This window comes from Parasteatoda tepidariorum, chromosome 1 (genome assembly GCF_043381705.1).
Source record: "Parasteatoda tepidariorum isolate YZ-2023 chromosome 1, CAS_Ptep_4.0, whole genome shotgun sequence".
In the NCBI taxonomy this organism is placed as follows: Eukaryota; Metazoa; Arthropoda; class Arachnida; order Araneae; family Theridiidae; genus Parasteatoda; species Parasteatoda tepidariorum.
The window spans coordinates 108,180,512-108,200,826 of NC_092204.1; the positions used below are offsets into that span (position 1 = coordinate 108,180,512).

The window sequence follows — 20,315 nt, forward strand, 5'->3', positions numbered from 1 at the left end:
TATATATTATAATAAATATTATATATATAAAGTAATATGGTCCCACTTCCTGAGATATACTTTTAGAAAACTGATAGTGTTAAATGAAGCTTTTAAAAGATAATTAATTGATTTTGTGGTATCAATAGACATGAAATTCTGTTACTCATTTGGGTGAGATTTAATGTAGAAAATTCGTTAAATTGATAAAAATCTTACAAATCAAGTAATAAAAAGATTATGAGCTTGAGTCGTATAACCGCAATAACATTTTTAATCTCTTTTATCTAATTAGAGTAGGGTAACGCAAGTGCGGGTAAATTCCGTTAAAATACCTTCATCGATAATGCATTAATGCTTCTTCCAAGAAACTTCTAGGTGAGTAAAAAATTGCATCGATAGGGTGATAAACAACATGATATAATTTAGAAAATGGGACATAGTTACATGATTTAGTTTTTTTTCCATCGTATGTAGGTGAAAGATTTTTTTTAAATCTGAAACATTACTTATAAAATCTAGTTTGCATTAAAGTTAACTCTAATGCACTTGTGTTATTTCACAGATTTCAGATTAAAACTACGCAATATATATAAGATTACAAGTCGGAGGCGATTATGTTAAGGAGGGAAAACATGTTGCTGTGCATATAATTATAATTAAATACAATAATAGTTCCCTTATAAGTAAAATAATGACAAGGAAACAATGTCAGGCTTAAAAAAAAATTTTAAACTTTTCTTGCTCTTTCTTTTCAAAATTCACGCGCCTTACTCATTTCTGAAAGTTATACAAAAAGAAGCAAATTTTCACCATGTCCCATATTTCTCTTTCTTATATTCACAGAAAACTGTAAAGAAAGTTTATGCACAAAGAAAGTTCAGTATCGTTACATAAGAAAGCGTAAAATTTCGTGCTTCACTGCCCTATAAAACTGGCATAAAATGTGAAACAAAAACAGGAAACATTACCTCCCTTCGGATTTAGAAAACGAAATCAGAAATTCTAAAATATCGCCATGATTTGGCGATGAAATCCAAATTCTCCTTGCAACCTTTCTACTCTAGGACAAGGATTCTAGTCACATCGCGTTAGAACTGAGGAAAGGAAGGGTAAGAAAGTAGCACCGCTCTGAACTTATATAGTAGATTGTCGAACCCCTTTTGCATAACATCAGATTTTTTTTTTTTAAAAATGAAAGGGTCAGGAAATTTCTTTTCATGTAAACAAGGATACACCAAGTAATAGGAATAATTAATACAAGTATTTTTTTTCTTATATAAAATCAGTGTGCTCTAATATTAAAATGAAAAAGTGTGAATTTCGGAATCTGAATATGTTAACACTAATTTTGATTTTTTTGCTGAATATAAATAGTGAATTGATTGCTCTTGATGTAGCACCAATTGAAGAAGAACCTCTCTCAACCGACTTAGGTAAGTTCCGTTATTCAAAAGCAATATAATTTTTTTTTATCAATTTAAAACTTAAACATGTATTATGCGATATTTGGAAGAACACACTTTAAAAATTCCATCTTCCTATCGATATTATAACTTAAATATTATAGCAGCTGTAAACAGTAGTTTTATACAGTTTTAATGCTTAACATTCGTATTTTCCCGATAACTTTATTTGATTTTACCTAATGACATTATCTATTATTTTTGTGCATCATTCATTCAACTTTCATTTATAATTTATTGCAAAATAATTTTGTAAACTGGCAGAAAATTATTATATTTTCTTTGAACACAAACGAAATAAGTAAGTTATATTTCAACATATAATGCAAGCATAAAAAAAGTTTTAAAAAAAATCCATGCACTTCAATTTATTTTTATATTTTTATTCATGAATTCTAAGTCAGGCGAAAATTTGAAACAATATATAATATTATGTATATATTTATAAATACATAACTATATTTTGCTTCACATTTCCCCTGTTTTTATTGTAGTCCGGTTGAATACTCTTGTAACTTAATCATTATTGTACTGTAGAATAGGAGTACTTGAAAAAAAGTACCGCGGTTTCTCTTCCAGAATTAAGGAATTATTCTAGTATTACAGAATGAAGCATGAGGAGTGTGTTCTCATTTTGTTGCAACTCTCTGTCGGTACAAATTCGACTCTTTAGTTGCTATTGAATAATAATTAATTAGAAAATTGGAAGAAAGTAAATATTGAGAATGAAAAAAGTAAGTGCAAGTATCATGTACGAAGTTTTGGAGCGCGTTGAACTATGAAATCTTTTAAATTTGTAGAAAGTTCAACGTGGACGATGTGGCCTCAGCTGGTACTCCATCTCCAAACTTCCACATCTCATACTGAAAATATTTTTTTCCCGTAGTGGAATGCACAATCCTCAGTAGAACACCAAAGTCAAGCATCACTCGTTGCAGTTAGTAAGTGGGTGGGTGGCCACTTTGATCAGCCTGCACAGGGATCGAGGGTGCGCGTTATTGGTCCTAGTTAAATTGTTCTACTGTAAAGTGCTCAACTTCGGTTGTAGGTCGTCGGGTTACCAAAACGAGGGGGCTATCACCTCTGCATAGGATCACATTTTTGATGGCATGTCTTCGGGTCATCCTCAGGAATGTTTCTCAGACCGTTACCAATAACAAATTGTGCAGCTCCAGTGCAACGTAAATAAAGTACCTACCCATCTTCCAAAAAAAAACTTTCCGCCGCAACAGATTTATATTGCCGCATGTGCACTTTGGATGCTTTGCTGGCTACCAGGATCAAACTCACCACCCATAGATCTTCACCAGCGGTGTGAACTACGCCTTTAGCGATCAATTTTATGTAGAAATTAAATTAAATACACGTATTAGCATTTAAAATTATGAAGTGTAAGATGTGTACTTCTCTAAAAAATACAGATACGATGTTGAGACATCAAATTGTTGCTGTAATCAACAAAAAGATAAAAAATAGCCACGGATATAATAAGGTGTTATATTGAATAACATTTTCGTTTAAGTTTAATCATTGTAACGAGTGATTAAATTAAAAAGATAGGATACTATCGTTCAACTTGAGTTCAAGGAAGATAGCATTTTTTTCTCAATGAGGCGAGGTGATCCAGATTCAAATCCCACTGATGGCTTTTTAATACGAATTCGGATCACAGCACGCACTGATCACAGTGCAGATGTAAAATATCCTCAGTGGTAGACAGATCATGGGTTAGAATTCCCTTGCCATTAGGCTAACCATGGAAGAATTTCGTCCACCCCAAAGGCTAGTTTATCTCAATGCTTGATTTAGGAGTTCTCTTGTCTTTTGGGTTGGGTTTAAAATTACTAGGCTACAGAGTTAAACATGGATAGTCATAAACTCAGAATTGGGTCACCTGCTCAACACCGATTATAGAATAAAATACAGTTGAATTCAACGCTATAAATACGTTGCCGCAACCATAATTGCGTTATAGCAAATTTTAGTGATATTATGGATTAACATGTGCTGAAATTTCTAATAGTAGTTTTTTCTTCAGATTTGTTCAAGTTTTAAATATACATATTTCTTTTATCTGCAATAATATACTGTAGGCAGGTATTGCATGACTGGATACCAGGAAAAAATATTTTTCTCTTAGTGGCTCTATTTAAGCAGTAAAATTTTTCTTCTGGAATTAAGACGTAGTTGGGTACAAAGAAGTTAAGGAAATTTATTTCGTAAATTAGGTATAGTGCTTCATTTCATCCATGTCAAACGTTTACATTGTACAGCAAATTAAAAAAAAAAATTAAAAATAGGAAAATTCTAAAGTAAATATACTTTATTTTATTTTATAGACGTGTTGAACAGCTGACCCGATTTTTTGGATTTACGACTAATAATGTTCGATTCCGTAGCCTTGTAATTTTGAACCAAATCCAGAAAACAAGGGAACTCCTTGATCAAGTATTGGGAGAAATTAACCTTCGTGGAGGACTTTTTGATGGATCTGGATTGAGAACCCGCATTTGCGTTACGTGGAGAGGAAAACCATGAAAAACTATCAAGGTTAGAGTGACCTTAAACTTAAAGCAATCGGGAATTATAATATTAAAATTGCAATCTTTCTTATATTTATTTTTACTTTTGAATTATTTAACCGGGGAGAACTTGCGCAATCTAAACGAGCGTTAAGGGGAGCTGGGGATTTGGAATGACCCCAAATAAAACTCATTAATATTCTGTTAAATGTTTTTTCTTCTTCTTTTTTTTGGATATCTAACATTTTTGATTATTAGACGTTCAATATTTATTGATATATTTACTATCCCTTTTGCGATAAAATTTTATAAGACATGATCATGTTTTTTTCTAAATTAGTATATAAATCATTATATCATGTCTGATATTATTGTTTTAATGTAGACATGAATGCATATAGTAATATTTATTTATACTTTCAAACAATTTCTATTTTGTCAATTTTAAATAATTGTTTGCTTTTGAACTACGGTATTGTACTTAAAAAATGCGTTTCATTTACATCAACAGACATCAAAAATGTTCGCAAATAAACATCAACTCTGTCATGGAAATACTGTACTGACTTTTTGTGAATTATATCTTATTGTCATGATTTGTTGTCACATGGTCTAGTGTGATTAAACATAAAAAAATGGTGGCAACTACTTAACACCAAAAGAAATGTAATGAAACGTTTGCGGAGTTTCGCTGTACAAAGAATTACTCTTGCTGTTCTTTATGCCATTTTTGATGTACAGTTGTTACCACCATTTTTCGTGTTATGATGTACTGAAACTATTTACAAAGTACTGTCAAAGAAGAATAAAAAACAATTAAAATAATAATTTTATATTGAAATAAAACTTAAATGATAAGCAAATATTTAAATACTATATTAAATTAACATTTAGATAAAATGAATTACTATATAAACGAAAATTCGTAGCGTAGTGTTTCACTTAAAAAAATGAGTCCTTTAAGCATTTTCATTAAAGATTTTTGTAAAATTATTTTTTACTTGTTTTAAGTTCAAATATAAGCAAATTTTATAATNAAACTTAAATGATAAGCAAATATTTAAATACTATATATTAAATTAACATTTAGATAAAATGAATTACTATATATACGAAAATTCGTAGCGTAGTGTTTCACTTAAAAAAATGAGTCCTTTAAGCATTTTCATTAAAGATTTTTGTAAAATTATTTTTTACTTGTTTTAAGTTCAAATATAAGCAAATTTTATAATAATTTTATTTTAATCTAAAACTATGAATATCCTACAATAAATCTGAAACAAGAAAACTAATTAGCATATATTTTTGTATCAANGCTTTTTATTCACTTTACTTTTTCGGGATTTTATGAACTGAAAAATGACAGTTTTCGTGAGAATGACCCATATATATATACTAGTGGGCAGCGCCCCTGCTCGCTAACTCTCGCCAACCCCTGGAAATTGCTACGCAATATTATATGGTTTGCTTCGCAAACCAATCTCGCTTCGCTCGATACTAACTTAGGTGCGCTGCAAATGCACAAAATTCTAAAAATTCAAAACAATCATTAAAATCCATATAAAATTTTTTTTTAAAAAAAATTACATCCTTTTATTAATACTAAGTAATTAAAGTCAATTTGAATTCAAATAAATGACATGTATTTCGTTAAACCTACTAGAAATGTGCTATAGTATAATTCGTGATATAAGTCTAAAATCGTCAAATAAATTCGTAATATATAAATTCGTGAAAAAAAGCACTTTTGACGATATACTAAAACAGAGATCAATCGACAAACACTACTCACTTCTGCCTAGCTTAATAGTATGAGATTGCCGCAGCTGATGCTCTCAGGTTATTTCAGTTTCCGTTTTTAAAAGTGCTATATGTTGAGCCACCTCAGCTAGATTTGGCATGTGATATTTTTAGCGGCAATCATTGGTCGATTCGCCATGTAAGAGAAATAGTAGCGCAAACAAAACAAAGCAAACGTTGCNGTGTGTGTGTGCGTGTGTGTAGATTTTATATTTATCATCGCAGTAGTTTAATTCTATATAAACTCTAAAAAAAGAGCTCTAATTTGAAAAATTCAAATTTTTAAATTCCCTTTTACATTAAGTATTTTCTTTTCTTAAGACAGTTTACATTTTTAAAAAATTATATTACCAAAGTTCGAAGCATTGTATTCGACTATTTTCTGGCACTGTATTAAAATTCACTTTTACAATGAAACCTTCGTCAATGATTTAAAATTTGAATTTCAAGACACTACTGTTTTCAAATTGCTCTTAAGATTCAAATTTTGATCCATTAAACCCAGTTTATTTTAAAACTGTTATTGTGTGAAAAGTTATAAAAATACCGTTAAGCAGTCAACTACAGCACACATGTAGCTAAGTTTGCTAAGAAGTGCTAGGTTTTGTTCTAACATAGTGAATGGCAAAAATTCTAACATATGTGGCTATTTGTTTGTTCCCACACTAGCGATTCGAACTTGGCAATACTAAAGGGAAACATTTTAAATGTAATATCAACAAAGTTTAATCCGAAATCATAATAAAACCAACTTCTCTCCAGGTTACAGTATTCTGAAACCACAGCATCAGCAACCAACCTTTCACATTATTGAATTGAAGATGGTGCATTATAAATGAATAAAAGTGTCGGTTACGGCTTAGGCACCGTAGAGATTACAAACCTCAAATAAGAAAAAATAAAAAAATTTAAATTATTACAAGTGAGCTTATTTCAAACTCTTCTACTGCCAACATAAAGTTGACTTTATTGCTACAAATTCAATTAAATCTAATAATGCTTCAGGTTAGTTCGATGCTAATACAACTGAAATATTTTTGTGAACTGAGCACCACAAATTTGAAATCGTTCAGTAGATTCGTGGTCTAACACTATATGTAAGTATAAAAAAATCACTGCAATATAGTTTTCATTAGTTTTAACAAGATGTAATGTTTTGGATTATTTGAATGATGTAATGATGCAAAAATGGAAATTTAGGAAGATTAATGCAAAAAGTGAAATTAATGTATCTGCAACATAAAAAATTGTGATCAATTTCGTTGTACAATTTTCATAACAAATTTAAAAAAAAAAGTTAGCTTTATTGGAACTTAAGTTGTCTTCTATGGAAATACCATTAATTTGCAAAAGTAAAAAAACAATCATTATTAATATAGTTATTATATAGGTAAAATTTTAAAAATGATAGAAATTTATAGATACGAAATTTGCGTCGAGGCAAATTGAACTCTAAATCTGAAATAGCTGAAAATAAAAGTTGAAGTTTCAAGATAGTAAAAATATTTACAAATTCAAAGTTGCTAATACAAGTTATACTATTACAAGTTTCAAGTTTAGTTAATAATTCATCACTAATTTTAAACATTCAAAACTAGGAAGTTACGAGTATAAAATAGTTCCTTGAATTGGAATTCTAATAAGATTTAAGAGTTAAGATATTAAGAATTCTCATAAGAAGGTTTTTATGCAGGTGGTACTTATAACGGAGGTGGTTTTTCAAATGAAACGAAAATCAGCTGGTTTTTATGAAATTTAAGGTTAGCATAGGTGAAGAATGGTGGAATCTGCTTCGGTGTTTTTGCTGCATTTACTTATACATTACCGAAGCCTTTTTTTTATAAATTGAGTTAATATAATTTGTAATAGGTTTATAATTGAAAGTTTTATCAATTTTATTTAATATACTATTAGCAAAAAATTTTTTACAGCAAAAAAGTACTTTTCAGCGGCTTTATGCATAGTAATAAACACAAAAAAAACTGTTTATACCTCTAAAAAAATAATATCCTCTTTAGTTAAAGTTGAGCTATCATCTTTCAAAGAATTCATAGCAATTTACATAGTAGAAGTAATTTTTATTTAAATTATAGATAGTATAAAGAGAAATAAAAATATATCATAAGATTATATCAAAAAAAGGAAAGAGAGAGAAACGAATAAAATTATAAAAATTAATAAGTTTTTATTTACTGCGCATAAGCGACAAGTATATAAAACTCATAAAATAAGTTTAAAATATAGAGAAAACATGGAAAATATTACAAGAAAGATCAATAAAAAGAGAAGAAAAAAATTATTAAAATAAAAATATTTAAAAAAAAGATATCAAGATAAGACTACGAAAAGAAAATTACTACATGCTCTTATACAAAACAATTTTGCCATATGGGCGAAACAATACATTCCAACAAACACAGATTAACTTTAATATCTCCTCAACTTATTCACTTTTTCATATTAAAGATAAGCGTACAAATCGAGGTAAACGGGGATCAGGAAGTAATAAAAACTCTCTTAACAGTGACAAATTAAATGCAAATTTTTTTTCTGATATGGAAAAAGATTTTAATAATTATTAAAATATGAAACTCTCCTTTACGGATATTGAGATGTATAAGCTTCAAAATCTTATTATTAATCATAATTATTATTAATTTTTCTTTTATTAGTATACGCTTCCGAATTCCTTGTTTCGATTTTATAACAGCTAAAATTAGTAAAATTTCCCAAATGAAATGAAAAATTTTGATAATTTGTATTTCGTTTTTAACTTTCAAAACTCTATTTTTGATAAGATTAAATTTCAGAATATTTTCAAAACTTTCAAAAAAATGTTGCCATTAGAATATTTTAACGTAATTAAAAGCTTTAAATATAATAAATCTCTTGGCAGAATTAATTTGAAATATAATAATATTAGCAAAAATTTAGGGAAAATCCATATTTCTGATGATGAATGTCACGGTGAAAAAGAGAATTCTTTTGAAATAGTTGATAAACATCAAAAACATATTATAACTGGCAATTTAAATAATATAGAAAACTTAGAGGAATTTAATGACATTAAGCACAAAATTTTGACCAATTTATCATATTAATAAAATTTTTAAATACTTTCATAATGATCTCAATAATATTTGTTTAAAGATATCAAATATTCTCCTTAACTTTAAGTATGTTGACAGAATGGAAAGGAGCCATTTATCATTGCTTTAAAAACTTTGTTTTCAACAATAAGGAAAATGTATATAATAGTAACAATTGAGCAATTTTTTTCTAAAATTTATTGATAAATTTATCAACTACAAAGAAAATTGTAGTTACTCCCATAGACGAAGCTAATAATAACGACGCAATCTTCTGTAAAAATTCTTTGTTGAACTTTTATAAAAAGAATAAAAAATAGTAAAAATAAGCTGAGCTTAATAATTTAAATTAATTAAGCTTAGTAAGTTAAAAAATAATGTTATCATTGAAAAAATTGTTGCATGATATCAGAGATAAAAAATTTAAATTTAGCAATATACATTTATTCAGTTAATTATCAGTCCAAAATTTCATAAAATTATTTTTAAATTTAGAGCCATCACATGCAACCTAACACCATTTTCTCTAACTGATATTAAATAAAATTATTAACAATATTATTAAAAAGGACTTCTCTTGGTTTATCACTAATGAACAACCGATTCTAGAATTCATTAAACAAAATAAAATTAATTCTATTTCGTCTTATGATTTCCAGTGTCTCTTCAATAGCATCCCCCTTTCTAAACTGAAAGATGTTCTTTTGAATTATTACCGTGATTTTAAAAATGACATTAATTGCGATTGTGGTTGTTATGGAAATTTAATTAATATTTGCCTTTTTAATTATTATCTTTACAATGGAAAGTCTATTTTCTTTCGAATTTATGGAATGCCTTAAGGATCTAATTTTTTATCTCTCTTATTTAGTCTTTATTTTTACATTATTATTAAAAAAATTCTACTCTAAATATTAAATTTTTTTTAGATTTATTGATCTTTTAATTATCTTTAATTTTCAAGATTATAAAATTTTATTAAATAATATTCGCCCAGAGGAAATAATCTTGCTCCGTAATCATGATGTTAATATCAATTTAAATTTTTTTTTCATTTAGGTATTAAAAAAGAAGAAAATATATGCATTATTGGTATATACGATAAAAAAAATAGTTTTACTTTTAATATAAATAAACTAATTACTTGGAAATGCAATGTTTATGAAAATAATTATTTAAATGCCACTTTTAATCATATGAAAAAAATTTAAAAAAATGTGCAGCAATTTTATTTATCCAAGAAACGAATAAACAAACTCTTTCAAAATTTGATTAAAAACAATGGATACCCAACTAATGTGATTAAGTTCTATACAAAATCATTGAGTTAATTGTATGTTATTATTATTAATAAATTTACTAAGAACTTATTTGTTAACTAAATTTATATTTTCACCGTGTGCAAATTTAATTCGGTCTTAACCATTTGAGGTTAATTGATAACTCAGAAAATATACTAAAATCTCATTCTCATCATAACATTTATCCTATATCAATATTTATGCTTTGTTATTACATAAATTACTCTTTTATCATACTTATTATTTTCCTTATTTCGTTCGCTTAATTACTCATTCATGATATTTATCTTCAGTTATTAATTCCATTATTTAAATATTTATCTCATTTACTTTGCATGCATGTTATATTGCGTATTGTTTAATGAATTTGATTGGAAATGCATGGAAATTAAAAATAAGAAATTATACATATCACAGCGTAAAATCATGCTTAGCGGAACACATGTACATGCGATTAAATTCTAGCAGAGTGATTGTCCCCTGCACTACAAACAACCCATTTGATTATTAATGTTTTATAATTACATAAATTGTTCTATTACTTATCCTACTTTCTTAATATTTATCCAAATTTATAAATTATTATACATTAAATTATAAATCGCTGTTTTTTTTTTTTTTTTTTGCTAACATGCAAGAAATATGTTGGTAATCTAAAAAGAAATAATGCACATCTGAGTGTAAAATTATACTTCACCAAATAAGAGCATGATAATGATAAACCTCTTGCACAGAGATTGTCACCTGAACTGCATACATAGCATCTCATCAGTTATAGTCTGTAATTACACAAATTATTCTATTACTGATACTATTTATTATTTACCTTATTTTCTTATTTATATTATTGAATTACTCACCCATAATATTTTCTATATTCTCTCATCACTTGGATTATTTTATTACTTATCTAATTATAGCATGTATCTTACATTGTTAGAATTTTAACTCTACGAATATGGTAAAATAAGCGGCAACAGTCTGTCCACCCGATTAACCATAAAGTTTACGGTAAAAAACCTTATATCATTACGGTTTTGAAACCGTTTACAAGTAGTGTGGTTATAAAACCATGAATACAAAGCTATGCGGTTTTTTTAACCATTGACAACTAGAGTGGTTTCAAAACTGTGAAAAACTGGACATAGAAGCTAGACTTTTTTTGTGTAATATGCATTGGAGACAGTATGATACAAATTAGTTTCCGCAGGACATTGAAAACTCTTCACGTGTTGTAGGAACTGGAGGAAATATTGAGCTGTCAACGTAAGGACTCGAACCCGAGTTCTGTCCGTCATTATATTGACAATTTAGCCGTTCTCGCTATATGCACGCAGTTGAAGAGAAATAAGTGGTTTCACTAGGTTCGCTTACTTGGTGCTATTAAATTCTGGTTGTTTAACCATATTAGGTGAAATTAGATAATAAATAGTTTTTCTCACAGTTAGTAGTTTGATTTCCTTCTTCTTATTTTTTTTAAACTGTTTTGTATGAATATGGTTAAATAACAATTAAATAAAATGTTATTTAACCATTTTTTCGAGAAATTTCGAACAGTATATATTAACATATCATTCATTGAGTTTTATTAGTGGCGTGCGAAAAATATGCTGATTATCTGAAAAGAAATTACCCATATCTAAACATAAAATGATACTTCACCAAATATAAGTACGTGTGATAAATCTTGCACAGAGCAATTCTCATCTGAATTATTTAGACGTGAATTCCTGAAGAAAAGGAAATTAACTCGGCATCTTATCCTGGTTGCTAAACTTTCTTCGGGAAGATTAATATTATAAGCTCACTTTTCTCTTCATCTTTGAAGTAGAAGAGGACTCTTTCATCGTTAAATAGGATTATCGGTTTCGGCTTCGATGAAAATTTAATGCCACACAGCTAAATATTTCACTACAATATCTTTCATTATGTGTCTGAAAATTTTTCTAAACCATATATTACCGTATTGGAGTTGTAATAATTTTCGTTCATTATAATTATAACTAATTTTTTTTAAAGTTTCAATTGTAATTTAATATGCTACTTATAGTTTAGACCATGCAATGTTTAATCATAATTTCGGCAAACTCTTTCGCCAAGACGGCATCGTTTCTGGTTTACATTTTTTCCCATCATTTTACGAAAATGCGCATTTTTTAAAAAGAAATATAATTATTATACTTTCATAGTATTAACTAATAAAATTATTTTAAAAAACTTGAATTATGATTTTTATAATACTAAATAATTTGCTTCTTTCAATTTACATATTGTGAAATATATTTTCTTGCTCCGTTATCCATTGGTTTGCTGAATGGTAGGTATCACATCAGTAATGATAATTTAGTGGTCTAAAAATATAAAATTGTAGAAAAATTTGAAATAATGTTTAAAAATAATGCTTTGCTTTCAGATAATTTGTTTGCATTTTCTTAGGGTGCATATCAGCTTTTATATATGTTTATTGAAGAGCAGAAAAATATTTCGATTGTAAAGTATTCTAAATTCCGTTTATTTTTTTCCTTTCAGCTCCTCATATTTTAAAAATGTAATCTTTTTGTGATAAATGCGAACCAAAAATGTGATATATGAAAATAACACGCGATTCACGAGTCGCGGATGAGAGTAATGACGCATTGGATTTGTGAAGATTTTATCACAAATTTAGAGCAGATTTTGCAGTGCGGTGCAAAATTTGAAGGTCAATTTTTCACCAGTAATTTAAAATTTTGATGCTTTCCATGCAATTATAAAAATGTCAGAATACGAGTATATTTAAAGTCAAGTCAAGTAGGTTTAACAAGTTACTAGTTAGTTTATGCAAATATATTTAATGTCAGGTCATGGACAAGTATATTATTCTGACACATGAACGACAAATTCATCGCCCATATGTGTGTGAATTTGGCGTCATGTTGTAGCTGCAATTGTCACTATAACGCCATGCGAGCTCGATCCCCTGTTTGGTGTAAAAAAAAATTTAATTTATAAGGATGATTTCTTATATCTTCTTTGTTTTTGTTTTCTACCTGTAACATATTTCTTTCATATTTTCCTGTCATGTCAATTATAATGAAAAATTCTTTTACGTTGTTTTTTTCTTGAAAAGGATAAGAAAATTTAATTCGAGAGAGACACTTAATATATTTTCTAGTGCCTAGGTAAACTTTCTATTTAGACAGTCTTTATATTCTTCATTCATAGACGATTCTACAAGCATTTTACAAGGAACTTTGCGATTGTATTACTTATCAACAAAAATGTCGGTACCAATGTTTTATCAATTATGTTTAAACAGATGTAAATAAATAAACATTAAAAAAAAATACTAAATGAATAACTACAAAAGATGAAGATTTTGACAGTTTTCAACTTTTGCAGTTTTCTTTAATTTTCCGTACACTTGTTAGGTATTACTGCTTGGAGGAAATTAATGTTAAGTATTATATGTTTTGACAGGGAATTCAAAAATTAATATAATGAATTTTAGTTAGATTTTTATTTAAGTCAGTTTTTACCTAAAAATATTAATTTTTCAAAATGACAATATATTATATAAACTGCCAATGATTTCTAGATATAGCAATGAATATTAGCTAATAAATCATGTTTTCTCCCTAAAATATTAAATTTTAATATTCTTAATTGTACAAATCAATACAATAAGAATTACAATAAGAGTTGGACATAATATTTTTGCTAATATTTGCTTGTAATTTAGCCTATTACTGCAAATTTTAAATATCTACAAAAACAAAGCGATCAAATTTAAAACGAGGTTATCATGATATTTGTTATAATTACTATATAATAATATTAAAACAATATTTTATTTTTTAGTATCTAGTGAATTTACGAGAGGAAGTTCAACATTTGTAATTTACATTATATTTGCATATATTTGTCTTCCCATTTAAATTGATTAAAATTGTTTAAAATAAAGCATCTTAATTATTTATTTGTATAATTTTCATATAAGCAGTAGGAAAAAGGACTTATGTTAATGTTTTTTGTTAAAAAGAATTTCCGGACATTAAAAATTTTTATACTTAAGGAATGAAGCATAATGTCTATTAGAGTATTTTGCTATTTTGACCTAAAATAAATTATTAAAAAGTGATTTAAATTAAAACTATTAATTAATTTTAACTCGTAATATTTATGAATAAACTGGTGGCAAGTGGTAGAACATATAAGCAAGGATGTGTTATGAACAATTTTATAGAACTTTTAAAGTTATTTTTTTATATTTATAAGTATATTTAATGTTTATAATTCACGCACTATGAAAAATGTATATCTTTTGATAACAAAATAATCAGAGAGTTTAAATATAACTTTTATTTAACTGCTTGCTTCATGGTTTAAATTTATTTAAATTTTAGATTCGAGAATTTCTCCAAACGTTTATATTTCAATTGACATTTAAAAAAAAAGAAACTTTACATAAATGCACCTATTTTACTTTTTTTTGGCAATATTTTTATCTTGATTTAATTTTTATCAATAAATGAAAATTCTAAAATAAATCTTGGATTAATCTATGATTAATTAGAATAAATTTGAAATTAAAATAAATTATAATGTAACTTATAGACTCTGTTGAAGATACATTTTCCATATATTGTTGCTACATTCTCATCTATTACTAAAAAAGTCTATTACAAGAAAATCAACAATCCCACGTGATCCATCATACTTTTTTTAAAGTTATTTTCTCAGTTGGGTAGTAAAATATTGTCCAATACACAAGAAAGTTTAAACATTTCTGTATACACCTAGAAAGTCTAAAAAGGGGCAGTTTTGACTTTCCAAGACTGTTTGCATGTAGATCAAGTGGTCATCTAAAATCTTAAAATATAATAATTAATTAAAAGGAAATAGATTAGAGACTATCAACAAAATTGTGCGGTACTTTATTCTATTTAATTAACGAAAATATTTCTCTAAATTGAACACTGACTTTGCAATTATACGTGTATATTAGTTTCTTGGAAAATTAAGTTCAACTTCCTCTGTAAATATAATAATTGAAGATATGTTGAAACATTCCAGGTTTTTATTTTCTAATGAAACTGGGGGTACTTTCAACATGTTAAAGGGCTTCTAAAGCCCAAGCCTATCAGGGGTTATGCTGTGCTTACCAAAAGACCTAGTGGGCCACTCAGACCCCTCCTGTCAGTTTAGGTATGAGGTTCTATATATACCTTCCTAAAAGGCCAATTCATTAATGATTAAATAGACACTTGAATTGGATAAAACTCACAACTTCTCAATACTTTCAGTAAGGCAAGTTTTGAGTTACCGAACAACAAAAACCTATATGAGCTAAAATGACCACATCCGTCTTTCTAGTGTTAAATATGACGGAACAGGTAATGTAATAAAATTAATTACTAAAATATAAACTCGAAATATATTACATGGGAGAATGCACTCTGGATTTTCTTTTTAAATGAGAATCTATTGAAAATCATTTATCAAGAACTTCACGTGAAATCACAGAGATTTAAAAATATAAGATTTCTTTAAAAATACAGAAAGTATTAACTGGACACTTAAAAAAAAAATTAGATATAAAATAAGGTAAAACTAAGGTTGAAAACTCTCGGAGAAAGTGTAACCCAATCAGGTACACAGCTTTCAGAACGGGTAATCAAAACCGGGCCAAAGACTCTACCCACCATACTTCAGGGGCTGCTGTATTCAAATTTCGGAAAGAAATTCCTTTGAGAGGAATTCAAGTTCAAAAGAAAGATAAAGCAAAAGAAAATTATAGACATATGAAAAAAGGGGGGGGGGAAATAATAATGAAAGAAAAAAATAACAAACAAATGATTAAAAAAAAAAGGATGAAATTTTTTTTAAAAAGCCGGAAAATAAAAGATATAATTTTTTCATCAGCCCACACGATTATATCCGCAAAAAAGAGTGCTTTCTGATATTGTAACAATATAGCCAAAGCAAAATATATTAATACAATAAAGTGAGGAGCACTCAAAAAAATTTTTTTGCAGAAATTATAACAAATAAAATAGAGCACAATAAGTAAAAATAACACGTAAAAGCAGAAAATAAAATAAAAGAAAAGAAAAAGAAAAGAAGTCGCCAAAGCGAGTAGCGAAATCAGATGTTCTTACATGAACGGGAAATTTTTCAAGAATGATTTAAAAATATTTTCGCAACAAGATTGCCAGATTACAAAATATGAAAACAAAAGCGCAAATTGAGTGTTCCTAGAGGAATTTAAAGTGCCGTTCTTACTGAATTGCTGAAGTTATTTGTTATGGTGTGCATGGATTTGTTAGTTACCAAGGATGGGCCCGAAATAAATGTGCGCAAGGTAATATTATACTGCATAATTCAAAAAGTTGACCATAAATAATTTTAGAAAATAAATATTTATTTAAGAAAAAATATAAAATATAAGATCCTGGAAATCAAAAGTCTTTTCAATAGCACCCCCCTTTCTAAAGTAAAAGAAAGCCTTTTGAATTATTACTATGATTTTAAAAATATTCTTTGTTGCGATTTTGATTATAGGGAAATTCTGATTAATTTTTGTCTTTTTAATGATTATCTTTACAATGGAAAGGATATTTTTCTTCAAATTAATGGAATACCACAAGGATCTAATTATTCATCTCTCTTAGCAAACTTATTTTTGCATTATTATGAAAAAAATTATACTCTAAGTATTAAATTTGTTTTTAGATATAATGATGACGTAATTATCTTTAATTTTCAAGATTTTACTGTTTTAATAAATGATATTTACCCTGAGGAATTAATCTTGCTTCGTAATCATGATGATAATATTAATTTTTTAATTTTTTGGATTTGGGTATTATAAAAGTTAAAAATATCTGCTTTGTTGTTTTATACGATAAAAGAAATGATTTTAATTTTAATATTAATAAACTAATTACTTGGAATTCTAATGTTTCTAAGAGCATCTATTTAAATACCACTTTTAATGAAATGAACTGAATTAAAAGAATATGTTGTAATATTTATTTATCCATAAAACAAATCGATAAACTCTTTCAAAATTTGATAAGAAACAATGGAGACCCAACTAAAGTAAAAAAATTTTATATAAAATCATTGAATTAATTTTATATCTTTGTGGATATATTTATTAAGCATTTTCCTTGTTAATTTATATAATTTTCCCATGTGTAAATCCATTTCGGGTAAATCCATCGCCGAAATTATTCACTAAATAATTTCCTTGTTAATTTTTATAATTTTTCCCTGTGCAAATCCATTTCGGGCAAATTCGTGGTCAAAATTATTTACTAAAAAATTCATTTACTAAAAAATTTCCTTTGCTAATTTATATAATTTTTCCATGTTAAAATCCACTTCGGGACAATCCGTGGCTAAAATTATCTACCAAAAAATTTTTATTTGTTAATTTTTATAACTTTCCCATGTGCAAATCCATTTCGGGCAAATCCTTGGGCAAAATTATTCACTAAATATTTCTTTATTGATTTTTCCATGGGCAAATCCGTGCTAAAATTATCTACTAAAATTTTTTTCTTTGATAATTTATATAATTTCTTCTTGTGCAAATCCATTTCAGGCAAATCCGTGGCTAAAATTACTTTCAAAACAGACAATTTATGTTTCTCTTTTCCATTTTATATTTTTTCTTAAATAAATATTTATTTATTTTCTAAAATTATTTCTGGTCAACTTTTTAAATTATGCATTACAATATTACCTTGCGCGCATCCATTCCGGACCCATCCTTGGTAACTAACAAATCAATGCACAGCATAACAAATCACTTCAGCGCAAATTGAGTGTAACTAGAGGAAGTTAAAGTGCAGTAAGAACGGCACTTTAAATTCCCCTAGTTACACTCAATTTGCGCTTTTGTTTTCATATGTTGTAATCTGGCAATCTTGTTGCGAAAATATTTTTAAATCATTCTTGAAAAATTTCCCGTTCATGTAAGTACATTTGATTTTGCTACTCGCTTTGGAGATTCCGTTTTATACTGTTTTTTCTTTTTATTGTATATTATTTTCTGTTTTTACATGTTATTTTTACTTATTGTGTTCTATTTTATTTGTTATAATTTCTGTAAAAATTTTTTTTTGAATGCTCCTCACACTATTGTATTAATATATTTTGCTTTGGCGATATTGATACAATATCAGAAATCACTCTTTTTTGCGGATATAATCGTGTGGGCTGATGAAAAGATTATATCTTTTATTTTCCAGTTTTTTTTTTTTAAAAATTCATCCATTTTTTTTAAATCAGTTGTTTGTTACTTTTTTTTCATTATTATTCCCCCCCCTCCTTTTTTTTTCATTTGTCTATAATTTTCCTTTGTTTTATCTTCATTTTGAACTTATCTAGTGAGTTCTGTTTACTTGCAGCTTTTGCGCAATAAATGAAACTTATTGTTTTTCTTAACTTTCTTCGTGTTTTCTTGTATTTATTTATTTTGTTATATATGTCTCTCTCTCTCTCTCTCTGTGTATATATATATATATATATATATATTCAGAGAGAGAGAGAGATTATTGTAAAAAAATAATTCAGTTTTTTTAGTTTTGCGTCTTTTTCTACATCTCTAATTTGAATCATACTAAAAATAAAAAAAGTAACATGCATACTTTTTTTATCTTTCTTCGTAATTTTTTTTAAATCTTTTATTACTAAATAAAAACTATATATTTTTTCTCGAAACAAAACTATGGAGGATATGCGGAATCTTACTAAATTAGAAATAAGCCTGATTCATATAAATTCTGTTGGAAGATCCATTTTCCACATCCATTGTATCCATCTTCTCATTTACAACTAAATGACTAGTGCAAGGAAATTCATCATTTCCACGTGATCCATCATACTCCTGCTAGTGTCGTTTTCTCAGATCAGTCCAAAGAATATTTCCCCCCGAAAGACGGGATCAAATAAGAGGGAACAGAGATATTGCGTGTTGCTCAACCGTGTAAAGTACACGAAAAGCTAATTAAGCGTATAAAGTATAGAGATTTTCTGGTTTAATGAAGGGAAATTGTCAATTTATTGTGGGGGAGAAATGGGCAAATTCTGTAATGACAGGGTGGTATCGGTATTGTATTTTTTTGTTTTTGTTTTAAGAACCAATATACGTAAAGTTTTTTATTATTTAAGATTAGGAACATGTCATATTTCATTTTAAAATATCTATGTTTTTGCAGAAAAATTTGTAACTAGTGAAATTAGTATGTTTTTTTTTTATTATTTTTTATTTAAACCAATCATTATTTATTTTTCAGAAATGTCTGAAATTCCTGCTTGATTATTGATAATAAGAGTGTCAATTTTAGTTTAATCGTTGACCATGTCATCTATTTGGCCACAGTTACGCTAATTTGTGTAAAAAAATTGAAATTTTTGAAGCATGCAGCCAATTATCTAGATTGATTAAATTGCATGCTTAAATTAAAGCGATTTTCTCTCAATATATGATTTGATTTGTATTATTTAAATATTATATATCATGTGTTTCAGATTAACTTTCTATTCTTTTATCCATCCTATGCGTTAGTCATTGAGATGTACTAAAGTGTTATAACTTTAAAATTCTAAAACTAGAGAAATTATACACTATATTTGTTTCAAAGCGTAGGGGTGAAACTTAGGAATAACATCGTTAAAGAGTAATTAACACTGCTTTGGTGATTTTAGCTTCATGTATTCATTCATTACCAAAATAATTGACGAGTAAATTTAAATTAAACTATAAATTGAATTAATATTATTCGCAATAGGTGTATAAGTGCAAGCATTACCAAATTTATTTAATATAATATTAGCATATTTTTTTACAACATATAGAGTAATATCCATCAGTTTTAACTATAGTAGTGAACATATAAAAAAATGTTTATACCTCCTAAAAAAAAGAATATCCTCTTTAGTAAGAGGTGAGGTATCGTCCTTTGAAGAATTAAAAAAAAATCAAAATAATAATTTAAGTACTAGAAGTAGTTTACAGTTAGATTATGGATAGTTTTTTTTTAAAAAAGGTAACTAGATTTAAATTATAACGCAGAAGAATTGGCAGAGCTAAACTATTAAATGTTGCGTCCAGTGTAACCTTTAAAAAAAGTTCAGATAATATAATAATAATAATTATAATATATA

General features: G+C 27.3%; 1 protein-coding gene across 2 annotated transcripts in view; it reads left to right on the forward strand.

Annotated features, from left to right (window-relative positions):
• Positions 1–1,044: 1,044 nt before the first annotated feature.
• The window catches only part of LOC107449318 (neural cell adhesion molecule 2), a 121,829-nt gene continuing 102,558 nt past the window's right edge, over positions 1,045–20,315 (forward strand). Inside the window, exon 1 of one of the 2 annotated variants that reach the window (XM_071185032.1) lies at positions 1,045–1,415. In XM_071185032.1, coding sequence (XP_071041133.1) covers positions 1,286–1,415 — 130 coding nt within the window. In that variant the 5' untranslated portion in view covers positions 1,045–1,285. The remainder of the gene's footprint in view (positions 1,416–20,315) is intronic. The other variant, XM_071185035.1, reaches the window with a different exon arrangement.